The sequence below is a fragment of the Camelus dromedarius genome, chromosome 1 (assembly GCF_036321535.1).
Source record: "Camelus dromedarius isolate mCamDro1 chromosome 1, mCamDro1.pat, whole genome shotgun sequence".
NCBI lineage: Eukaryota > Metazoa > Chordata > Mammalia > Artiodactyla > Camelidae > Camelus > Camelus dromedarius.
Genome location: NC_087436.1, coordinates 79282735 through 79309041, shown reverse-complemented (window position 1 = coordinate 79309041; position 26307 = coordinate 79282735). Strand labels below are relative to the sequence as shown.

Sequence of the window (26307 nt, the reverse complement as noted above, 5' to 3'; positions counted from 1 at the left end):
AGTCTTAAAGGACTGAGCCCTCAACCTGTGGGATTTGAGGCAAACTCCAGATAGATCGTGCCAGAATTGAGTAAAATTATAGGACACTCAGGTGTCACAGAATTGCTTGATGTGTGGAAAATGCTACATCTGGGGTCACAACTCAAGAAGAGTATTGAGAGTATTCACATACAGGAGAAAGTATGTTCTTCCCTTTACAAATCTATAATAAAATATCCCAGTGTCTTGATCCCTTTGTCTACAATTGAACAAACTGTGAGCTAGTTTTGTAAAACTTATTAAGAACCACCCCTCGCCACCACCATCGCAGACTTAAAATACTACAGAATCACTGGATTTTAAAGAAACCAGCAGACTAACCTAATTCCCTAGAACACTAAAATCCAACTGAATGACTTCCCCGTGGTCACTCAGTAAGGGGTTAAATGGGATAAAGCATGCAATGTGCCTGTAACGTGCCTGGTACACAGCCCCATCCAAGAGGTGCTCCGACCAGATGTTCCAGCTGCAGTCTCTTAGCATCCCATACACCCGCTGCCTGCGGATTAAACGATCTCCCTTGAATTGACTATAAATTCTCAGACTTGCGTAAAGAACGCCCTTAGTTTCGAGTACTGTTTTAGTTTACATTCTTGGATTTGGCCGCTTGGTGCTCTTATAGCTTTAAAAAGGAAACACCTGGCAGCAAATCAGTAGTTTGGGCTCAGTAGGTGTTTCCCAGTGTGTTTTTTCGCCCACTGGTACAACTGCTACGTATTCTGACAACAGCATTCCTTTACCTGAGAGACTCCCTTACAGAGGGCAAGGTGCCCACGGTATTCCCTAGTTCACGTTTCTCCAAAGGCTCGGGCCGCTCCGCCGTCACCGGAACCGGACAGGCGCGCACGGCCACCCCGCTGGCGTCACTGCGCATGCCTGGCCGTGACCTGACGCTCGGGAATGACGTTAGGCCCCCGCCGGTCCACGCTCTCCGGAGCGCCATGCTGGGCGTGTGCGGCGCGGGCCTGGCGCGGTCCCTGCGGGCCGGGACGCGGGCATGGCAGTGGGGCTCGCGCGGCCGCTCTCTGGCCCTGGCTCGCGCGGCCGGCGGGCTCCGCGCGGGGGACTGGCGGCGCTCGGAGGGGCGCGGGCCGCGGGGGCCGCGCGGGCGTGGGCTGCGCCTGTCTGCCGCGGCGGTGGTGAGCTCGGCGCCCCGCCCTCTGCAGCCCTACCTGCGCCTCATGCGGTTGGACAAGCCCATAGGTGAGTGCAGACGCGCGCGGCGGTCCAGGGCGCCGCGGGCGGAATGGAGATGATGCCTGAAAGCCGGCGTTGGGCCGCCAGGCGCCCGGTACCCTCGAGACTCCCGGACCCGGCGGCCTCCGAAGTCGGCCGGCTTTCGCACTCTTCTGAATCCTTAGCGCCTGAATAGAGCAAAAAAATTCTCTCATTCCACAGTCTTTGTTTAAGCAGTGACTCTAACAGAAATTCCATTTTCATGTCGCTACTTTTGCGCAGATTTACTGTATGGAAGCACTTCCACGTTTATTATGTTTCATCCTTTAATCCCGTAAGGCTCCCAGAGCAATAATTAAGACGATAAAGACGCTGAGAAAACTAAAGCTCTTTGGCAAAGCCAGACCTGGTGATGCTGAGTTTCCTGCTCTTTGCCTGCACCATCCGTAACACAAACATTTAATTTATTTGAATGCAGCAGGTACAGCATTTATGGACTACGTATCAGCTCACGGTCGCCTCCTAACGGAGGGTTTCCCTGACCGTCCTATTTAAAGTATCACTTACCACTTCACTCTCTCTTTACTCCCAGTTTTTCTTCTTAGCACGCGCCACTAGCCAACCTTGTGACTTTATTTGTTGATAGACTTCTCCAGTGCAGTATAAGCTCCACTTATATGGAACTTTTATATCTAGTGTCTAGAACAGACCCTGGCAGTAGTGGTTGAATAAATTAATTCCTACAACATAGCCTAGCCTTGGGGATAGAAAGAGCTATGGAAACTCCCTACTTTCAAAAAACTACCCGTCTAGTTCGGAAAGACAAAGTATTGGGTGAACTGAGAAAGTACAGGATCAAATATAAGTGATACAGATATGTAGGTAGAGCAGGAAAAAGAAATTATTTTGACTCTTCATTGCTGGAAAAAGTCAAGAAGAAAGTGTACCTCAAAGGACAGGTAGATTTTGCAGAGGAAAGAAGAGCTCTTGACTGGTGGAGGAAATATTTTGCAAAGACCCAGGGGTGGAGTGTTGGAACACTAAGGATATAAGCTGGTCTGGAACCCCAGGTGGGCATGGAAAATAGTGGGAGTCAAGGCTGGATAAGAGCTGGGCTATTTAAAGTATTACCTATCACCTCACTCTGACTCTTTCCCCCCACTTTTCTTCTTAGCACTGAAGGATGGACACTGGGGAGGGAGAGGGAGGAGGCTGAACTCCAGGTAATCTGGATGATGACATTTACCATTGCAGTGAATGAAAGTACATTCAAATGCCTGGATATATTCCGTCCACTTTTGCCCAGCCAAGACCCCAAAGTAGGCCTGGTTTTGATATTCTAGGTTTATGCACTACCAGTTTGATATTAGAGCACAAAGAATTTATAACAGTCAACAATTAAAGTATAAAAGCCAATTAAATGATAGGTGCAGTCCTGCCATCATGACCCCTTGCATTTTGGGGCCAGACAAGCCCAGTTTTCATCTGAAGCCTGACTCTTACTCTGTTCTTGTGATCTTTGTCCCTATAGTGTAGGCTATGGGCATGTAAGATCAGCAGCTGCTGTTAGTCCCGGTTCCGTGAATCTCGGGCTTCTCCCTTAGTGGCTAGACCACCCTACTGCATAGTAAGAGGCTATAAAGGGGTTATGTATGAGAAAGCTCTGGAGTCAGACCTCTTGGGTTTGAAATCTCCACTCTGCCTACTTGAGGGACATCTGGTAAGTTACTTTACTTCTCTGGGGCCTTCACTTCTCATCTGTAAAACGAAGACTTAAGGTAACTAACTTTATAAGGTTGTCATGAGAATTCATTAATATACATTAAGTCTTTAAAACAATGTCTGACGTAGTAAATGCTTGCAGATGTTAGCCATTATTTGAAAAGTAGGAATTGGAGAAGATTGGGTCAATAGTTATTATGCAGGTTAAGAAGATAGCAGCTGGCCTGCTTTGGTTCTAAATGAGGTAACTGCAGGATTTTTCAGACAGCCTATTAATAGTACTGTTAGAATTCATTCAGCAAACATTTTTTGAGTCCCTACTATATGCCAGGAACAATAAATTGACAGTAGTAGAAGTCCAGTTTTGATATTCCTTTATTTAAATTCTTTTGTGGGGTAATTTTATGTTCGTTGTTTTATTTTGTTGAAGTTTGGTCTCTTTATTTTCAGAAACCAAAGTGGGTTTTGTTGTTTTTCAGAATGAATACAACTTCCTACAACCATGACACAAACCATGTTATTTTAGGAAGTTTCAGCAGGTGGCACTCTTTCCACTAAATTGGTGGTGTAATTTTTGTTTTACTGCATTTATGTCTGATTATGTTGTCTTAAAGATAATGTGTAATTAGTGAATGAATCCTAGGCTCAATTTACACAGGCTCTTTGGTCTGCCTATCACCGCTGAGAAGGTTGCTTATTTTAATCTCTCAGAGTTTTTTCCTTTTTCTGTAATAAATATTTATTTCTGAAATTTATTTGTATCCTTACCATCTCTGCATCTTTCTTCACAGAAGAGAACAGAATGAAAGTGTCATAGGGAAGACAGAAAAAAATGTTTCTGAGAATCAGAACGCCAGAAGAATAATAAGAACTTAAGCATCTGTAAAGATTTAGGTCTCCAGAGTGATAGCACTGGCCTTAGGATATAGACTGGAACCAGGCTGCTTCGGTTTAATTGCAGCTCTGCCACTTTTTGCACATGTGGTCTTAGGCAAATTATTTTCTCTTTGATTCAGTTTTCTGCATTTGTTAAATGGGTATAAATAAAAGTCATGCCTATCTCATAGGTTTGTTGTGAGAACCAGAAGTGTTGTATGACGGCCCCTGGCACACAGTAAGCACTATGAATTTGTTTTTGTCATTATTGTTTTCATTATTGCCATCATCACGAATATTGTCTTATAACAACTCTGAGAGACAGATGTTCTTTCTCCTCACGTGTAGATGAGGAAGACTGAGCCTTAAAGTTTAATATACTTTAGCATCTAGTGCCACTTACTAGGGACAGACATTGAACCTTCACTACAGGGGTCATCTGTAGTGGTGCCCTACAGAGTCTTAGATCTGTGAATATGTTATCTATAATACAGACTTACGGCCAGGGAAACTTTGTCCCTGACACGAAATGCTATAGGTGATTACACATCTTTCTCTCTGAATTCTTTTTTAAATGACACCTTCAGTTCTAGTTGCACCTGGAAAATAATGTCTGTGAAGTGGTGTTCTTTCTTTTTTTATCAGGGCAGAATCAGCTAGATACTCCTCTGTCCCTCTGAGCTATACTGGTAGGTCCAGGGAAAAGGAAATGATTAAATGCATTATGTTTTACTTAACTTCTGTGCATCTGTTTTCTCATCTGTAAAATAAAAATAATAATAATGTGTACTTTACAAATAGGGTGTTTTTGAGTATTAAATGAGTTTGTACTCATAAAGCATTTGGAACACTGCCTGACATTTCATGAACATTTAGAAATGTTAGTTATTGTTGTTATTGTTTTAGATGGGACACACCGAATATGAGTCTGTCCAGGACAACCTGAATTCAGGTCTAGACTAGTCATTTCTCATTTTTAGTCTCTCCTTGCCTTTTCAGCAGTGTGAGGCTAAGCCCCTTCTGGAAGAGCCTCCCTGGGTTTTCCCTACTCCCTCCCCAGTTAACTTGGGTGGCACCGTTTTATGCCTTTATAGGATCCTGCACTTGCCCTGTTGTTGAATCGATCTGTTTCATTGTTTTTTTGTTTGTTTGTTTAACTGTGTTTCTTCCTTTTGATTTATAAGTTGTGTGAAGACAGAAACCAGCTCTCTTCTTAGTCACCATTGTATTTCCAGTGCCTGCCACAGCTCTGGCACAAAATACATACTTTATAAATATATGCAAGTGAGTAAAGCTTAAATTTAATGAAGCTTAAATACGATTATTAAGACTTTGTTATTTGACCATTTTGCACAGGCTCTGATCTTTCTTTAGGCACATATCCTATTTCCTTTTGGGGGAGGAAGAAGTTATCCTATACCCTTCTCAGTTCTGACTGGCCTAAGAATTAAATTGACATCCAATTACTAAGAGAAAATCAGACAACAATTTAGTAACATATATGTATGGGAGAGACCCAGGAAGACTGAGTAACTCACCAAAATACCCTCACCTTAAATACCATCCTCAGCTAAAGGCACAGGAGGATGTTGCGGGGAGTGGTTTCAGACTTCAGAGGGGAGGGAGGTAATTCACATTGAGCTAGAAAAACAAAGTTTTGACAAACAGTAATCTGTGGTCTGTAGGCCCCACCAAATCTCCCCACCACACCTCGCCCTTATTTTTTGCAGATATCTGGTGATAGCTCTACTTCAGTAACAAAAATTAAGTGTTTTAATTTTTTTCTTTCCAGGAAGTTGAAAGAGGTATTTATTGGAGCACCAGTTGCAAAATGTAAGGAAAGTAGACTTAAGAGACCACAGAATGTTAGTAAGTGCTGCCCATGGACTATATATTTAAGCCATCTTTTTGCTGCTTAGGAAATAAAAGCCAAAATGTTGAGTTATTTTGATATGAGGACCTTTATCTGAATTCTTTTAGGCAGTTAAGGAAGGAGGTACAGGAAAACTTCTTGAATCTTCTGTTTCTTAAAAATAATCGGCCTCAAGTTATCCTCATGCCAAAGGGACACACTCTGGGGTGACAAATTTTACTCCTCTACACTCATATTGCTAAATGGGAAAGGAAGAATTTACCTAACACGCACAATATCCAAACATTTGTTGAAAGACTTTCTTTTGAAAATAGGGTATCTGCTAAAGTTCATTTATGAAGTCTCCTATCTCTACAATCTATTTGGTTTTAGCTTAATTTCATCTAGTTTATAGACTAAGTACCAGGAACTAATCTCATTTGTGCGTGTAGTAGCAAAATATTAAAAAAACAGTAGGTTAATAACCTCCCTCCCCCAAGACCATTTTATTATATTGTATTAACAACAATAAAGGTTTTATTTGCTTTTTTGGACAGGTAATAATACATGCATAGGATACGAAATTCAGAAGGTGCAAGGGTGTAGAGTGAAAACTAGATTTCCCACCCCTGTCTCCTACCCAACCAGCTTTCCTCCCCAAAGGCAACTCTTAATCAGTTTCTAATGTATCCTTCCTGACATGGTCTACGAACATATATTCAAAAATACGTATCTGTTTTATATGTGTGTGTGCATGTGTATATATATATATATACATGCACATGCACACACACATACATAAATATTTTAAAAATTTTCAACTTGTGCTCCATAAGAGTTGGGCCATTTGCAAATTCATCAGAAATACATGAGAGTATCTAACTCCCTAGAGTGTGTTGTCAGACTTTGGTTTTGCCAATCTGATAGGCGAAAAATGTTTTATCAATGTAATTTTAATGTATATTTCTCAAAGTGGAGTATATTTTCATTGATATGAGTCATTTATATTTTCTACTATGTTTTTTGTCCATTTTTCAATTAGGCTATTGACTTCTTTTCAGTTTCTGGGAACCTTGCATAGTAGAGACAATAGTCTTTTGTTATATAAATTGCTAGTTTATTTTCCCAATTTTGTCATGTGTTTTTGATTAGGTATTCCTTACTACACTAGGATGCAGTGTTCAAACAAATGAAGGCAGTTAACTAACTTGAATTTGTACCCTTTTTGTCTTTTTATTTTTGTTTAGGAACCTGGCTGCTGTATCTGCCATGTACCTGGAGCATTGGTTTGGCAGCTGAACCAGGTTGTTTTCCAGATTGGTACATGTTATCCCTCTTTGGCGCTGGAGCTGTTCTGATGCGTGGAGCAGGCTGTACTATTAATGACATGTGGGACCAGGACTACGATAAAAAGGTAGATTCATCCTGGAAAGGAACAGAGAGACTCCTCTCAATTCTGCAGAGTAAGATGGTGGCATCATGTTTGAATGCCACATAAAGCAACAGGATCATTTAGTGTCCTCACTGAAATCCAGCATAAGAAGTGCCAGTATTGGTTGAATAGCTGGTTTGCCAAGTGCAGTGTGCTTCCTTTCTCAACACAAAAGCGACCATGGGGGCAAGGTATGTACTTCATTTTCACAAAATGAATTAGAATTTGGGAGGCCAGAGTAAGGATGTTAGGAGTGAAGGTAAAAATTCCATCCTCAACCTTTGGGTGTCTGAAAGAACTGTCATCCCTTCCTTTGATATGTTAGAGCCATAACAGTTCATATGTTCAGTTAAATCTTAATTTAAATGAACTGAGGCAGCCCTGTTAGCAGTTGCTCTAATTATTTCTTTAAAACAGCTAATTTTATTATTTTCTTCTCCTTAGAAAAATAATTCATGTTTATTCTAAAAAATTCAGACAGTATAGAAATAGAAAGGATAGAAAGTAACAAGTTCTCCTTATCACCTCCCCCTCATCCCCAGAGGAAACTTCAGTTACAGTATGACACGTTGTATTCCTCTGGATTATTTTCTATGCATGTTCTAATGCATGTGTGTATATTCTTTGTTCTTCAACAGACCGTTATTTTCTCAAGGGAAACGTCCATCTTGTTTGCCTTTTGTTACAGCAGTCATAGTATAACAAGTACAGGGTCATTAAATGCTTGAGTAAATTCTCAAGTAAACTTTCAGTTTATAGGAAACCTGGGTGAATTATGTAAATAATCATATAACACTTACATAAAGTGAATAATCTACCCTAGTTTGTCTTTCATATGTCTGAATTTCCTTAAGCAAAGCCCACCTATAATGATTTTTAGTGTGTAGAACAGTATCACACCAATATATTTTTTAATTCAAAAAAACATTTGTTGAATACCTGCTGTGTATGAGACAGTGCAGGTATTGCATGGATGAAAGACAACATTGCTAACCTCACAATTTAGTAGCGATCATGAGAATGGTACCCACAAGGGAGTTTACTGAAGACCACCTACCTTAGCCCAAGGGAGGAGGTCTAAGAGAACTTTTGGCAGGGTTGGGGTGGGGCGTGACCTTTGAACTCTTTCAGAATCAGATGGCAAGAGAAAGCTGGGCTGGAGGGTGAAGGTGACTCCAGGCAGAGGGAACAGCAGATACAGAGGCATGACTGTGAGGTCAAGAATATTACACTTGACAACTGCAGCTTGGAGTTTGTGTGTGGCTGATGATAGGATGGCGGCAGGAACTGCATGGTAAAGGCAACTCTGTCCCACTGACCCAGTTGGGCTGTCTGACCATGCCAGGAGGTGCATACTTTGTTGATTTGGGGATTCACACATCCTGGTCAGTTTTCATTCTGCATAACCATATGAATGAGGCTTCCGCCATATATCACTTCAGAATAATTATTGAACACATTTAGAGTAGCCTAATGTCAAAATCGTGGTTGTGAAATTGTACTCAAATTGTAAAGTTTCACAAGATGTTACCCTTGGGGAAACTAGATAAAGGATTCATCAGATCTCTGTATTTCTAGAAGTACAGAGATCTAAAAAAAATTTCCTGTGAATCTGTAATTATTTCAAAACAAAAAAATTTGACTAAAAAAGAACATACTCAAACCAACTTTTTCTACTTTTTAAATTAACAAAATATGACCATTTTAGTTTTCTCTTAAGTGATTTTTTTTCTCCTTAGATAGAAAGGAATAGATATCTTACATCTCCCCCATTTTTCTCTGATTAGAAGAATCCAGAGTCTGTGCTGACGTACAACAAAGCATTTAAATGAGTGTTTTTTATAGCTATTGCGGTGGTTTTTCTAACATGAATTTTAAAATGTTAAGTGCATCTCTTTCAAAGGATGGGTTAAAAAACTTGGTCAAATTGTAATGTTTACATTACAGTTTCTTAAAGGCTGTATTTCATTAAGGATATATTTATAGCTCAGGGTTTTGCTTAATAGATGACTAAACTGCTAATACATTAAATGATAAGTGAATTGCTATTAGGGTACATGGGTTAAAAGTGTTTTGTTGATGTTGTATATAATCTGCTAGCCATGTGATAAACATTAGGTTGAATAATCATTGAAATAATCTCAACACACAGGTGTTACTTGGTTTTGTAAGCTGTTTCATAAAAACCACATCAAATATGTTTTTTGGTCATCGTGTTAATTCATTTTTAGTCGTTTGATGGAGTGCTTGTTTATCCTCAGCTTTCAAGGGTAGCTGGGTAATTAGCATTGCAGGGAAGGAGCAGTGTAATCTTGTGGTTAGTACTGTGGTTGGTGGGACTGACTCACTGTGCTACTGTAGTATCTGTCACCTTGGAAAGTTATTGAGCCTCTCTGCCTCAGGTTCCTAAAACTTAGAAATGGCCAGAACTTATGAGTGGCTAAAAGACAGTTGTTCCAAGGAGTCAATGGTGCAATGCATATATAGCTCTTAGAATAGCAGCACGCTGGAAACACTCAGATACTGGCAGGAGTAATCATCATATCCTAAAACAAATAGAAGAGCATAGATGTTACTTCCACTTGAAACTACAGGGACCAAATCAAGGATAAGAGATCCAGTTCTGGCGCTCTGATGAAGAAGAGTCATTACAGTTTTTGACAAACTGTTTTATTGCACAGCGAAGCATGCTATGAATTGAGTCAGCAAACTTTTTCTGTGAAGGACCAGATAGTAAATATTTTAGGCTTTGTGGGCCATACCATCTTCGGTGCACTACAGCTACTGCACTCTGTGGCAGTGTGAAAGCAGCCACGTACACCAGGTAAGCAAATGGGTGTGCCTTGGTTTCAGTAACATTTTATTTCTGGACACTGGAATTTGAATTTCTTATTTTCATGTGGCACAGCACATTATTCTTTTTAAAATTTATTTTCAACCATCTAAAAAAGTAAAAACCATTCTTAGCTCATGGGCTGTATAAAAACAGGCAGTAGGCTGGATGTGGCTCACAGGCCATAGTTAACCCTTGGTATAAATCATACAAAAATATGTGATAATAGTTAACATTTAGTGCATACTTACATGCTTCAGACACTGTAGTCACTCTGTGAAGTAGGTGCTGTTATTATCTCTACCCCTCTGTTTTCCTTTTAATAGACAAGTAACATAAGCCCGAGGGAGGTTGTGTAATTTGCCAAAATTCACACAACCAGTAAATGATAGAATCAGATTCAGACACTGGGCTCTCTGGTCCCACATCCTGAGTTCTTACCTTCCAGCAATGTTGAAAATTTTGGTTGTGCTCTTTATTTGTGGTTGAGTTTAGAATAATCACGTTTCATGATCTCTTGGAAGGAAAAGAACAATTGATATGTATTATTTATTCATGTAATTGCTCTATCTATTCATATTCTCACAATGAGTTTGCCCTTTATATTTGGGGGCAGTTAATACAAGATCACAGCCCCATTCCTACATAGACTGGCAAAAGCACTCCCACTTGCAAATCCAGATAATCTGTCTGCCTTCCTTCTTTACATCTGATTTCTGATTGCAGTGTTTCCCATACTCAAAACATTCACATGGTGTCAGCCTTATCTGACATGCTCTGCAGTTTTCTCTTTGCTGAGAATTCTCATTATTATTGTCCCTCTCTTGTCTATGGAAATAGAACATACACCTGCTAAGCTGGGTGGTTAAATAGCTAGATAAGGAAGTTGCTTTGTCTGGTTTGTTCGAAGGTGGGGATGAGAGAAGGAAAGAAAGCGGAATGAGTGGTGGGAATTTTTAGTTCTTTTCAAAGCTATTTCAAATATGAAGTTCTGATTCCTGGCAGTACTTCCGATGTTCACCTTTAATTCATATTTCTGCCTTAGTGCCTACCCCGAGCCATCTCTTGAGTAAATGTTTAAATAAATGTTTGAGCTATCATCTGAGGCTAAGGTATCTGGTTTTTGTTTGTTTGTTTGTTTTAATGGAAGTACTGGGGATAGAACCCAGGACCTCGTGCATGCTAAGTGTGCACTCTACCACTGAGCTATACCCACCCCGCTAAGGTGTCTGTTTCTATGTGTTAAGGTTACAAGAACAGCAAGTCGCCCAATAGCTGCTGGAGACATTTCAACTTTTCAGTCCTTTGTTTTTCTTGGAGGACAGCTGACCTTGGCACTGGGTGTTCTTCTGTGTCTGAATTACTACAGGTATAGTAAATGTGTTTTTCATGATCATGTATAAAATCTTTCCTTTGAAATAAATGATGTAGGTATAAAATAAAATTGAAATATCTGTATCACAAAGCTGTCTATTCCCTATCAAGCATCTGTAAGTTAGCAATATAAATAAGTCGCCATGTGTTTGTAAAGTCAAGAATGCTTCAGCCAAAGGAATGAAGAGATGAGCATTTTTATTCTGCACCACCTCCAGTACTTGTGTCAAGGATTCGAGGCACTTGCCTAGGTTTTCTAGGTGCATGCGTGGGAGTGTGTGTCTATGCCTATATATGCAGTTACACACATAGTTATAAATAATTATTTATTTATCCTGACAGATCTCTGAAGTGGGGAGAGACAGAAGAAATTATGCTCACTTTGCAAAAAGAGGAACAGGGTCTTTCCCAGAGTCATGTTCCTAATCAGTGACAGAATAAAAGAGTGGTAGGACTCCCTCCTGTATCTCTTAAACAGATGGCTGCTTACATAGTGCTTCAGTAAGACAAAAAAGAGGAGTTGTTCAGCAGATAACAGTACTTTATATAGAGACAACTTAATGATTTACCTTGCCCTGATAGCGTTCGTCAGGTGAAGACACTTTGAAAGGTCATTCCTGGAGGGGTAGTGTTAGGTGAGCTGTGATGTCCCTAAGAATATCTGATGTTGTCATCCTTTTGTCGGTGCTTTGTGACCTGATCCTCTTGTAGAAGAAGAAACACCCTGTCTTGTATGTAGGGAGGGGTATCTGGACTCTGATTCTCTATTAGGACATCTCAGTTTACTAGCTGTCTCAATGTTTGAAAAAGAAATTTAGAGAAGCAATAGCATATGGTGGGTAATATGTTGGACTCTGGGGCCAGACTGTCTTAGGTTTGCATCCTGGCCCCACTACTGACTGCTGTATGACAGTCGACAAATTACTTTACCTCTTTATGCTTTAGTTTCCTCATCTGCAAAAAGACCAGTAGAATGAAACTACCTACACATTAGGGTTGTGATGAAGATTATGAGTTCACATACTAGAGCTGTTAGAACAGTCTTAATACGTGAAAGCGGTATATATGTTAGCTATTGTTATTTTGTTTGGCTGTTTGTAACATTTAAAATATTTTCTAATCATCCTTTATCCTAATTAAAGTCCAAGAATCAAAGTCTAGGAAGAGCATTTTACATTAAAAATATAATTTAAGATAAGTCATTTCCTAATTAGTGTTACTGTTGTTGTCTTATTTAGCAGTTTCTAAGAGATGGTGATATTAATCTTTTTAATGTTTTTCCTTGATTTTAGTATAGCTCTTGGAGCAGCATCCCTGCTTCTTGTCATCACCTACCCGCTAATGAAAAGGATTACGTACTGGCCTCAATTAGCCTTGGGTGAGCTTGAAATAACTATTAATTATATCCTTTGATAACCGCAAACTAAATTTTTATTTATAATATTGTACGTATGTATGTGTGTGTGTGATGTGGCAAAGATAAAAAGTCAGTCATGAAATTTTCCAAACCAAGAATCAATTTTCATATTTCAAAGGAGATCAAATAGCCAGCTAAGAAATCCTGCATATTTACTAAGATGATCATTATTATTATTATCCAAAATGCTTTTTTAAAAATCTAGGTATGTCATGGAGAAAAAAATTAGCTCCTTGATCCTATCCCTCTTTATGTAGTTGATCTAAATTCCCTGAAGACTCTGGGAACTGGAGTAGAAAATGCTCTGAGGCAGGAGAACAAGAGTTAAAGTGTGTGTTAGCTCAGGCGGCTCCCTTCCTGTGGAGTCTTTGTTAGACCTCCCAGGAAGAAGTTAGCCAGTCTCTCCTGGGCTCCCCTAGCACTCTGGTGTGGCCCTTAGTCATTTCAACAGCAGTGATTCAGCAAGAAGATATTTCGAGCCTGCCCTCTCTCCCCATTGTGTGTAATGCCTAAAAGGTAAATCATTCTTTACGTGTGAATGGCACAGTATCAAACATAGCACTTGGCACATTGCAGGTATTGAATAAATATTTGTTGGTAGAAAGAGGAAGATAGGTAGGTAAGTCAAAATCTGTTGCAGAAATAACTACTCCTAGACTTCTCTGTTCTATTCCTAGAATAGTCTAGAATATTCCTAGAAGTATTCTAGTTCTTTGAACTATTTTTTCAGTAAATAAAAGTACCAAAAGACACTTCAAGAAATTGATGGGAGCCTGACTTGTGAGAAAGTGGTAAAATATTTATCTTTTTCTGAGATCTCCTCATTTAATGTTGTGTTTCTTTTCATTATTTAAAAAAAAAATAGGACATGATATTCTCAACTGACTTGAGAACCTTTTGGTTAAGGGAGGAGAAGCATTTCCTGTCTATAAGATTATGTTAAGAAAGCTGGTAAGCAGATTATTGCAGTACAGTGTAGTGACATGCGTGAGTGCTGTGGGACCACAGAGAAGCACTTCATCAGCTGGGGAGGAGGGATTCTGAGTGGAAATAGGCAAAGTAGGAGGAGAAAAAGGATTTCTGAGAAAAGACATTTGGGACTCATTGAGTTTGAGGTACCTAAGAGACTTGCAGGTGAAGATGTCTAGCAGGCAGTTCAGTGTCTAGTCTGAAGCTCATGGAAGTGATCAAGCTTACTCACAGAGATTTAGGGGTTGTCAGCATGTAGTTGTTTGTAACTCAGGCCTCAGAGAGGGTGGACTTGTAGAACAAGTGTTCCTGTCTGTACTCTTGTTTCTGTAACTTTAAGGGGAAGCAGAGGGATAACAGAAAGAACACAGGAGTTTGACTGGGGTGGGTCTAGGTTCAGACCCCAGCATCTACTGTCTGTTGGCTGTGCCGGGCATCCTACTAGGTAGAATAAATGTTGTTCTCATGAAACCACCTATTTGTCAGGGGATAATATTCTTTCTGTTAGCTATATTATTTTAATTGTTAACTAACCTCTCTGGTTCTGTGTGCTTTTTCTTTTTCTTTTTTTTTTTTTTTTTTAGTAAAATGTAGCTAATAACTACCACAGAGGCTTGAGAAACTTTAGGGAAGAAACATGAGAAAATAGCCTACACAGAGCCGAACACATAGACGTACCCAATACATGCTGATGCCCTCTCCTTCCCTTTGGAATTCTCAAGTACATTGAGACTTTTCCTCTCTTTCTGTTTCACTAACTGTAGGGTTGACTTTTAATTGGGGAGCATTACTTGGATGGTCTGCTATCAAGGGCTCCTGTGATCCATCTGTTTGCCTACCTCTGTATTTTTCTGGAATTATGTGGACTCTAATATATGATACTATCTATGCCCATCAGGTAAAGAAATATCCTTTTTCCTAACTTTGGTTTAATTGTTGTTATTTTTTAAGAACTTTAAAGTGAGAACCAAATTAAGGAAAAGTTTTTTCTTTAGACTTTTTTTTAATTGAGATAGACAGTGGTTTGTTACATTATATAAGTTTCATATGTACATTATATTTCGACTTCTGTATACACTACAGTGTACTCACAAACAAAAATTTAGCTTCCACTCACAATACAGTTCACCCCCCTTACCCATTTCATCCTCCCCTCACTCCCCCTTCCATTCTGGTAACCACTATTTGCTATATCTATGTGTTTATTTTAATTTTGTTTGTTTGTTTGTTTATTCATATTCCCATATAAATGAAATTGTATGGTATTTGTGTTTTTCTGTCTGACTTATTTTACTTAGCATAATACCCTCAAGGTCTATGCTGTTGCAAATGGCAAGATTTTATCTTTTTTTAATGGCTGACTAGTATTTCATTGTACGTACATACCACATCTTTATCCACTTACCTGTCAGTGGATATTTCCATATCTTGGCTATTGTAAATAATGCCATGATGACTATTGGGTACATGTATCTTTTTGAATTAGTGTTTATGTTTTCTTCAGATAAATACCCAGAAGTGGAATAGCTGAATCATATGATAGTTCTATTAATTTTTTGAGGAATCTCTATACTGTTTTCCATTGTGGCTGCACCAATTTATATTCTCTTTTCTCTACATCCTTGTCAACACTTGTTATTTGTTGTCTTTTTGGTAATAGCCATTCTGACAGGTGAGAGGTGGTATCTCATTGTGGTTTTGATTTGCATTTCCATAGTAATTAGAGATGCTGAACATCTTTTCATGAGCCTGTTAGCCATGTTTGTCTTCTTTAGAAAATTTCTTTAGACAAATGGCTATTCAGATCCTTTGCCCGTTTTTTAATTGGGTTACTTGTTTTTTTTTTTTGTTGTTGAGTTTCTTATATATTTTGGATATTAACCCTTTACCAGATATGTGATTTGCAAATATCTTCTCCTACTTGATAGATCATCCTTTCATTTTGTTGATGATTTCCTTTGCTATGCAGAAAGAAGCTTTTTCGTTTGATATAGTCCTGTTTGTTTATTTCTGCTTTGTTTCCCTTGCCTGAGGAGACATATCTAGAAAGATATTGCTAAAACTGACCTCAAGGAGCATACTGCATATGTTTCCTTCTAGGAGTTTTATGGTTTCAGGTCTTACATTTGGTCTTTAATCCATTTTGAGTTAATTTTTGTATATGGTGTAAGGTAGTGGTCTAGTTTCATTCTTTAGCACATGGCTGTCCAGTTTTCCCAACACCATTTGTTGAAGAGACTGTCACCCATTGTATGTTCTTTGCTCCTTTGTTGTAAATTAATTGTCCATTTATGTGTGGGTTTATTTCTGGGCTCTCAGTTCTGTTCCAATGATCTGTGTGTTTATTTTTCTGCCAATACCATGCCATTTAATTATTATAGCTTTGTAGTATAATTTGAAAACAGGAAATTTGATACTTCCAGCTTTGTTTTTTTTTTTTTTTCCTCAGGATTACTTTGGTTATTTAGGGTCTTTTGTGGCTTCATACAAATTTTAGGATTTTTTGTTTCATTTCTGTGAAAAATGTTGGTATTTTGATAGAAATTGCATTGAATCTGTAGACTGCTTTTGGTAATATGGACATTTTAACAGTGTTAATTCTTCAAATTCTTGAGCTAGAATAACATTCCATTTCTTTGTGTCTTCATTTTCATTCAAGTGTCTCATAGTTTTCAGAGTACAGGTCTTTCACATCCTTGGTTAAATTTATTCCTAGGTATTTTATTCTTTTCTGTTGCAATTGTAAATGGGATTGTTTTTAAATTTCTCTTTCTGCTAGCTCATTATTAGTGTATAGAAATGCAACAGATTTTGGTATATTGATTTTGTACCCTACAGATTTATTGTATGTGTTTATAATTTCTAATAGTTTTCTTGGTGGAATCTTTAGGGCTTTCTATGTATAAAACTATGTTATCTGCAAATAGTGAGAGTTTTATTTCTACATTCCAATTTGAGTACCTTTTGATTATTTTTCTTGCCTAATTACTCTGACTAGGAATTCCAATACTATGTTGAATAAAAGTGGCAAGAGTGGGCATCCATGTCTTGTTTCTGATCTTAGAAGGACAGCTTTCAATTTTTCACTATTGAGTATGTTTGCTGTGGGTTTGTCATACATAGCCTTTATAATATTGAGGTACATTTCATTTTTACCCACTTTATTGAGAGTTTTTATCAAAAATGGTTGTCAAAATTTGTTAGGTGCTTTTTCTGCATTTATCGAGATGATCATGATTTTTATCCGTCATTTTATTAATATGATGTATCACATTGATTTGTGGATATTGAACCATCCTTGCATCCCTGGAATAAATCCCACTTGATCATGGTGTATGATTCTTTTAGCGTGTTGTTATTTTCAGTTTGCTAAATTTTGTTGAGAATTTTTGCATCTATGTTCATCAGAGATATTGAACTGTAATTTTCCTTTTTTGTATTGTCTTTGTCTGGTTTTGGTATCTGGGTGATGTTGGCCTCGTAAAATAAGTTAGGAAGTGTTCTCTCCTCTTCAGTTTTTTAGAAGAGTTTGAGAAGAATAGGTATTAAATCTTCTTTGAATGTGTGGTTAGAATTCACTTGTGAAGCTGTCTGGTCCTGGATTTTTGTTTTAAGGGAGGTTTTTGATTAGTGATTCAATCTCCTTACTAGTGACCAGTCTATTCAGATTTTCTGTTTCTTCATGATTCATTCTTGGAAGGTTGTATGATTGTAAGAATTTATCCATTTCTTCTAGGTTGTCCACTTCATTGACATATAGCTGTTCGTAGTTTTCTCTTATAATTTTCTGTATTTCTGTGGCATCCATTGTGATGTTTCGACTTCATCTCTGATTTTATCTATCTGAGCCTTCTCTCTTTTTTTTTAAGTGATTGTAGCTAAAAGTTTGTCAGTCTTGTTTATCTTTTCATTCATGTTTCACTGATTTTCTGTTGTATTTTGTTTTGTTTTGTTCTGTTTAGTCTTTTATTTCTACTTTATATTTTTATTATTTCTTCCTTTCTTCTGACTTTGGGCTTCATTTTTTTCTTCTTTTTCTACTTCCTTTAGGTGTAAGATTAGATTACGTTTTGAGATTTTTCTTGTTTCTTGAGGTAAGCCTGTATTGCTTTTGCTGCATCCTGTAGATTTTGTTATATCATATTTTCATTTGTCTTCAGGTATTTTTTTGATTTCTCCTTTGATTTCTTTTTTGACCCAATATGTTCTTTAGCCTCTACATATTTGTGATTTTCTCAGCTTTCTTTTTGTAGCTGATTTCTAGTTTCATGCCATTGTGTTTAGAAATATTGCTTGATATGATTTCAGCCTTCATAAATTTATTGAAACTTGTTTTGTATCCCAGCATATGATCTATCCTTGAGAATGTTCCATATGTACTTGAGAATGTGTATTCTGCTGCATCTGAATAAGTCTATTAAGTCCATCTGATCTGATGTTTCATTTAAGGCCACTGTTCCCTTGTTGACTTTCTATCTTAATCTATTAATTAATGTAAGTGAGGTGTTAAAGTCTCCTCCTATTATTTTGTTGCTGTGAATTTCTCCCTTTAGGTCTGTTAAATATTGCTTTAAATATTTTGGCCCCTAGGTAGGTTCATATATTAATGTTATGCCTTCTTGATGAATTGTCCCCTTTATCATTATATAATGTTCATTTTTGTCTCTTGTTACCTTTTTTAGCTTGAAGTCTATTTTGTGTAATAGGAGTATGGCTACACCTGCTTTCTTTTGGATGCCATTTGCTTGGAGTATCATCTTCCATTGTTTGATTTTGAGCCTATGTTTGTCTTTAGAACTGAGATGAGTCTCCTGCAGACAGCATATAATGATTGTTGTTGTTGTTTTTAAAACCATCCAGCCACTGTGTCTTTTGACTGGTGAATTCACTCCATTTAGCTTGATGATTGATAAATTAGAACTTAGTACTGCCATTATATCTTTTGTTTTCTGGTTATTCTATATCTCTGTTGTTTCATGTTCCTTGTGCTTCTGTCTGCCATTTTAGTTTGGTGATATTTCTGTGATGTTTTTCTCAATTTTCTCTTTTTTTATGTTTCGTGTCTCTGCTCTAGATTTGTTTCATGGTTTCCACAGGGTTTGTATAAAACATCTCATAGATAAAATAGTTCTTTTCTGCTGATAGTATGTTATCATTTGCCTGTACAGGTTCCATCCTCTTCCTCTTTCCCCCTTTTATCTTTTGTTGTTGTTGTTGTCTCAAAGTAGTCCTTTTTATATTTTAAGTTCATTATCAAATTGAAGTAGCTATGGTTATTTTTACTTTTTTCCCTTTAATCTTTATGCTATCATTAAATGTTTAAAACCTCTTCTGATACAGAGTTACTGTTTTCTGATTCTATTTATCACCTTAATCAAAGTTCGGTATATTTTTGCCTTTTCATTTCAGGTAGAAGATCTATTTCAATATTTCTTGTAAGGCAGGTCTAATGGTGATGTACTCCCTTAGCTTTTGTTTGTCTGGGAAAGCCTTTATTTCTCCTTCATATCTAAAGGGTACTTTACTGGATAGAGTATTCTTACCTGACAGGATTTATCTTTCAATATTTTGAGAATGTCATTCCACTCTCTCCTGGCCTGTAGTTTCTGCTGAGAAATCTGCTAATAGCTTAATGGGGTTCCTTTTTAGGTTACCATCCTTTTTCCCTGACCACCTCTCAAATTCTTTCTTTTCCATTGACTTTTGACAGTTTTAATATAATGTATCTCATTGAAAGCCTTTTTGTGTTGGGGTAATTAGATGTTTTCCTAGCTTCATGGGCTTGTATATCCAGTTCCTTCCCCAGCTTTGGGAAGTTCTCAGATATTATTTCTTTAAATAAACTCTGTTCCTATCTCTCTCTCTTAACCTTCCAGGATACCCATTATCCTAATGTTGCCTTTTCTAATGGAGTCCTAATGAGTAATTCTTGCAGTTTGTTCATTTTTAAAGATCTTAGTTCTCTCTCCTCTTCTACCTGAACCATTTCTAAATTTCTGTCTTTAAGCTTGCTGATTTTCTCTTTTGTACAATCTGCTCTATTTCCAGTGCTTTCTGATACATTCTTCATCTTATTTATTGAGTTCTTCAGCTTCAGAATTTCTGTTTGGTTCTTTTTTAAAGGTTTCATCACTGTGGTAAAGTGTTCTTTCTGTTCATTACTTTTATTCCTGAGCTCACTGAACTGCCTTTCTGAGTTCTTGTAGCTTATTGAATTTCTTCATAATGGCTATTTTGAACCGTCTGTCAGTTCGATGGCAGTGTTTCACTTATTTTAAATTTGGTTTCTGGAGAGTTGTTACGTTCTTTTTGTGATACTGTGTTACCACGGTTGATGAGTTGTTCCCCTGCCAGCTCATTTGAAGTAGTAAACATCTTTCTTCTTTAGGTAAAGCTTTGTTTACTTTGATTCTAACAGTTCAGTGGGTTGGTAATTGGAGGCCTATCTTCTGGTTTGTAGTAGGTGGTGCTATAGCACTATTTCGGTTTCTCTTACTTGAGCTGTCATTGGCCACATTTGAGAATCGACACTTTGCACCCTCCGCCACCTCTGCCAGGGTGATGCTTTTGTTGTTACTGTTAGTGCCTTGTTGCTACTGGTGTCACAGCTGCTGCTGGCATCACCACTGGGGGCATTGGGATGGCGGGTGCCTCTGCTGTGCCGGGTCAGCTGGGTTGTGGGCACCACCACAGCAGCTGGAGATGGGATAGTGGCCAGGGTCGCGGGCACTTGCCACTGCAGGCTATGGGGGTAGAACTGGAGTCATGGGCACTGCCACAGCTGTAGGGCCTGGGTTGTGGACCCCACTGCTGCAGGCTGGGCAGGTGAAACCAGATTTGTGGGTGCTGCTGTGGCTGGAGGGACTCAAGTTGCAGGCCCAGCCACTGCTGCTGCCGGGTTCTTGGGGGCTGCAGATTCAGCTGCTACAGCTGGGCAACCAGGATCACAGGCACCATCTCCACTGGTCCAGCTCCTCTTGTGTTCCAGTCCACCAACCTTTAGATGTGCAGATGCAGATCTCTTCAGCGCCCTGATGTGGTAGGCAGACACCTTTGCTGAGTTACAGATGTTTCAGTAGTTGTAGACTGAAAGGGAGAGAGACAAAGGGAGCATCTCCTGCCACCATGATGCTGATGTCACCTCCTTGAAGATACTCTTTTTCTGAAAAAAAAAAAATCTTTCACGATTCCATGGCAACAACAGAATATTTTTGAAAACTCCTATTCTCACTGACACTTTTGTGATGCACATGATTAAGGACACAGTTTGTATCCTCAAGGTGCTTGTAGTTTGAAAGGAAAAACATATACTAACCCCCCACTCACTATTATTATTTGGATTTGGGCCCCCAGAAGATTGCCTGTCAGGTAACTGTCTCTCTGCCTGTAGTTAGGTACAGTGTTCAGCATGAAGCCTCTGATATCACGTGACCATGATTACAGCAGTATATGGAAATGCTCACAAATAAAATTGCCAGAGGAGACTAGCCAGCCAGATCTGAGTGTATCATCAAACCTAGCTCTCCTTAAGCAGAAAGAATTTGATGGTAGAGAAAAAGGAATAAATTGAGCTAGAAGTGAAATGTGAGTGGATGTGGTTAGGAGTGCAAGTGAGCATTTTTCTCCATCTGTGAATTTTAGCAAGACTGAAACTACAATGTACAGGAAACTACTGAGATTTGAGAACTCTGAAGTAAAGAGGAGCTACACAAAGAATTAGAGTTGAGTTTGACTTCTAATTTAGTAAAAGAACAGTTAAAAGTCATAGGGGTATAAGTACAATGATACATAGAAATAGACCTGGAAGATAATTTTAGCAGTAACATTTAACTTTGATTTGGCCTGCACATTCATTATTGATCAACTGTGTTTCTGAGTTACTGTCATTTTTCACAACTTACAGTATATCTGCATGTTTTTTAAAAGATAGTTTCTTCTGGATTTAAGTAGTAGTAATGGTTGCACAACCTTGTAAATATACTAAAACCACTGAATCACATGCTTCAAAATGATGAGTTTTATGATATGTGAATTAAATCTCAGTAAAACCCAGTCTCTTATTACTTTCTGATGTCAGGACAAGAGAGATGATGCTCTGATTGGGCTTAAGTCCACAGCCTTACGGTTTCGTGAGGACACCAAGCAGTGGCTCAGTGGCTTCAGTGTGGCCATGCTGGGGGCTCTGAGCCTGGTGGGAGTGAACAGCAATCAGACTGCACCCTACTACGCTGCTCTGGCTGCTGTAGGAGTCCATCTGGTTCACCAGGTTTGATCTTTTTCTTATCTTTCCCTCATTTTTCCTTGGCATAAGTTATAAAAATTATTTAAACAAAATGCCCTCTGTCTTTACCAAACAAATTATTTCCTAAAACAACTACCTAGCTTGTACTGCTTTGAACCACCTCCTCCCTGCCCCAGTTTGTCATATTAAAAAGTTAGCTGTATTATTTTAGAAAATAATATAAACCTAAACCTAGCATTTTTTCCTTCTGATTTTCCTGGAATTATTTCTAACGCATGTCTAAAAAAAATTTGAACAGTGTCTTAAGGTTGCATGTTGAGTTGAATTACTCTGAAAGCAAACTGACTGACACAATTGTATTTTTTAAATGTGGGCTTCTGTTGACGGTTAGCAAACTAATCATTCAGATGTTTGGGTCCCAGTGGCATACAGACCAAGGCCAAATAAGACATAAAATGCTAACGTGTCAGAGTTCTGGCTACACAGTAGGAAACTGTCAGAATATTCACCCAGCACCCCAGCTCCCACGTGGTTATATTGCAGATCTACATTATTGACTTTTGTAAAATGAATGAACTAAATTGAATTTTAATTAAATAGATTGCTTGTAAACGGACTGTATTTTTATATCACTGTTACTGTTATTTTATTTGAATAAAATTGAAAAGATGTTAGTCAGCCTGTATTTAGGTGATCATTGCAAGTTACTTATCAGTGTAAGCAAGTCTTATATAACATGGTATAAATGAAACTAAAATCTGATGTTCATAAACTAATCCACATGCTGTATCACTTTCATTGTTTTCCTCATTAGGAAAGTTAAAAGATATGAATTAGTGATTCTCCAGATCTCACCATTTGCCTCATTAGAATTTCTCAGCATCCCTTTTTGGTCATAACTCCGTGGGAGCTGTCGTCATCAGTTGATTGTCTGGTCAGGATAATGAATCTTTAGCAATATTTAAGCATCTGGATTTTAGCAGAGGAACGCAAAAATCATGAGGATAATCACAAATATAAGAAAATAATTTGGAACCCATCTTATATTGTAAATTACATTTGTGGCTCTCTGTCCAGTCCTTGATGCAATGCTTTAAGACGGACGTAGCCTTCTAGTATTTGAAAAGAAGGAAGTCATGATGGTTTTAAGTATGCAGTCCCCATAATAAACAATAGTTGGAAATAAGGGGTGCTGATGCTTAAGCCTAGGGAAGAGTGAAACAGGAACATAAGAGTTTCTCGATATATTTGTGGGACAACCATGGAGAAAAAGGAGTATGTTTGTTCTGGGTTGCTAGCTGCAGATCTAGGTTTTTAGATCCGTTTCTCTGTGTGGAGATGGAAGAGAGATTTTCACACGTCCGTGGGGGTATTTGCGGGTATCATAAGTAACCTGGGGGGAGGGGTCACTATAGGCATTTGGTGGGTGAGGGCCAGGTATGTTAAACATCTCTTGGTGCACTGGACAGTGCTGCACAACAGAGAGTTGTCCTGCCCAGATGTAATTTGTTCTCCTGTTGAGAAGCATTGCTCTGAAGGACAATGGCAGAACTGGAGGGTAAGAGTTGTAGGAAGCAGATTTTGGATCAGTCAGTATAAGGGAGAGTTTTCTAAATAGAATTAGAAATGCATTTGCTGCCTGTCAGTGTTCGTGCTGCCTGTCAGTGTTCGTGCAGCCCTCAAGTGCAAGTTCTTGTGACACAGCTTAGATGATAACCATTGAGAAATATGGTGGGTTTTTTCTACATTAGGAAACAGCCTGGGGGTACATCAAGGGCTTCTCATTGCTTAAAACTCTGTAATAGTGTTATTTTCTTCATATTGACGTGTTTATTTGTGATGCCAAAAAGTCCACACTGAGTCCTAACACAGTATATGTTCTTCCCTTATAGATTTACACTCTGGACATCCACCGACCTGAGGATTGTTGGGAAAAATTCACCTCGAACCGAACAATAGGACTAATGCTCTTTTTAGGGATTGTCCTTGGGAATTTGTGGAAAGAAAACGAGACAGATGAAACAAAGAAAAATATAGATAATAGAATAGAAAATTAGCAAATTAAGTTTATCCAGGGACTTTTGAAGCAGAGTTTTACAAAACACTCTCAGGTCCTGTTATCACATAATTAGATTTGAATGAGCAGTCTTACGTTAAAGAATTACAAACTAGAAAGTGAAGACTTGGAGCATACTTGCCTAGATTTTAGGTTTGTACTAGTCACATTCTTCCCCTGTCACAGAAACTGGGGACTCTTTAGGACTTGAGATGACCTGGAGTACTTAAGTTAATGCATTCTTCTCATCATAATTCTCATCTGCAGTTTTGGGAATTATATGAGTTTTGGCACTTTATAAAAAACCTGGTGCATGTCTCATCTAAATGAATGTCTCTGTAGGAAAATAGACTCTTTTTAGGGGAAAATAAAAAGAAGGTTGGGGTTTATTGTTCTTTGTTGTGACTTTTACTTACTGCCAAAAGCTGTAATTCAGAAAACCATTCTGTATTTTATATTTCAGGAGAATTTAAATAAATAAATGAGGATTTTTACCTACTATCCCCAGACGTACTGCCGTCATTCCCAGCCCTGACATTGATTTGAGAGGCCTCTGTGTGCAGCCATAGTGACTCGATGAGCAGGCAGTCACCAGGGACTGTTTTAATTTGTTTGTTTATTTCTTTTATCTCATCTGGTTGTAATTTATAGGGCGGCAGCATGTTGGTTAGGTATACTAACTTTCTTCCCTTGCCCCCTTCAGAATATTCTCAGTATTTCATAAGACCTCTCTCCTTATAGAGGTCATTCCTCTGCTCAGAGCCCTCCAGGATCTTCCCAGGTCACTCAGTAGAGACTAAAGTCTTGTCACCTGCTGCGCCCTGCACGATCTGGACTTGCTGTAATTGCTCTTCTCATGGCCCTCTCCAGCCCTGGCGGCCGCCCCACTGCCGCTCGATGGTCCAGCTCAGCAGGCTGGACAGACCCCTACCCCAGAGCCTTTCCAAGTGCGGTTGCCTTTATGCTGTCCTTGAATTATGGCTTAGTTCTTCACTGCAGGTCTTTTCCTAAATGTCACCTTCTCAAAGAGGCTTTTCTTAGCCATTGTTTCTAAAATTTCATACACAAATACTACCTACACTTCCTGTATTATTGGTGTTTTCTCTTCAGAACTTACCACTGTTAACCACCTAAAATATATTCTGCTTGATTTAAGTGGCCATCATGACAGTGGGGTGTAGGGGAGGCAGTCATCTGTGTATGCAAGTTGTGGGCAGCAGTGATCACTAAATTGCTTAGCGATGATGATAATGATAGTGACGGTGACAATGCAACTGACGTAGCACTTACATACTCCAGGCGCTGATAAATCAGCTTAGGAAAGTGTATTTAACTCTTCATTCAAAAGATACCAAACCGCTGGGACTTAGGACAGTGGTAGCAGCTGTAATTGTACTCTGCTATCACAATGAGTTGAAGGGGAGAAGAAATAGAAATATTATACCCTATTTTTAGGGAAATATGATTCATTACTATTTCATCTAATTCTGACACTATACCAGGACAGATAAAATTTAAATCTTTGTTGATTTCTGTTTTCTTACAAATATCATCCTATCCCCTCCTGCTTGGAAATTTAGCATAATTTACATAATTTTCCTAGAAAATACAGTAATAATAAAATAGAGTGTTTAAACAGGAGGATATTCTTCAACAATGAGTGAAGTGAGAACCAGGAGAAAAATTGAGCTTGGAAAAGAGTTAATGCCTTTAAAAATACACCATTTCTCACAGCAGAAAAATGTTGATCTCTGAATGCCTTTTTCCAGGTGTGAGCTCTAGAAGAATGTTGGCCCAGGATAAGTGGCAGAGATGCAGAGCCAAAAGGAATCTGGTCAGCACAAAGAGGCCTGGTGTGGCAGCCCCTTTGTTTTACCCTGGAGGAAACCTTAAGGCAGAATCGCTTCTCCACTTGGGAAAAAGCTCCAGTGTCTAAAAGGCAGTGATTCTGTTGAGGGCTGGCTCCACAATTTGCCAAAAGCTACATAATTATTCAGGACTGGCTACATAATTTGCACATCACCCTGTATTTTAAAATGTTTAAAATAATTATTCCAAGCACTGGTTCCAGTTAGAAGAGGGTAAGTGCAGTGTTTTTCAAATATATTTCATTTTCTTAAATTAGTTGATGAAAGTTAATGTGGAACAAATCTCAGAATCAATCTGTGAAGCTCCTGCAGCCATTTGTGATAAATGGAGACTATAAGTAATATATATATAAATAAATATAAATATAATAATAAAGAAGAATATAAAAATTCAAGATTATCTTGCTCTCAAAAAGCAACTTAAAACTTAATTGAATTATTTTAGTTCCTT

The 26307-nt window shown here is 38.5% G+C and overlaps 1 protein-coding gene and 1 long non-coding RNA gene across 2 annotated transcripts in view; one reads left to right on the top strand and one right to left on the bottom strand.

Annotated features, from left to right (window-relative positions):
• LOC116147208 (uncharacterized) overlaps window positions 1–896 on the bottom strand; it is a 35490-nt gene extending 34594 nt beyond the window's left edge. The window contains exon 1 of the long non-coding RNA XR_010380955.1: window positions 780–896. This is a non-coding gene — a long non-coding RNA (uncharacterized LOC116147208). The remainder of the gene's footprint in view (window positions 1–779) is intronic.
• COQ2 (coenzyme Q2, polyprenyltransferase) lies at window positions 897–24489 on the top strand. Its single transcript, XM_010983647.3, has 7 exons — window positions 897–1242; window positions 6913–7079; window positions 11178–11299; window positions 12597–12682; window positions 14455–14588; window positions 21768–21956; window positions 23825–24489. The coding sequence occupies exons 1-7, from the start codon at window positions 912–914 to the stop codon at window positions 23987–23989; spliced, it is 1194 nt and encodes a 397-aa protein (XP_010981949.3). The 5' UTR covers window positions 897–911; the 3' UTR covers window positions 23990–24489.
• Window positions 24490–26307: the final 1818 nt, after the last annotated feature.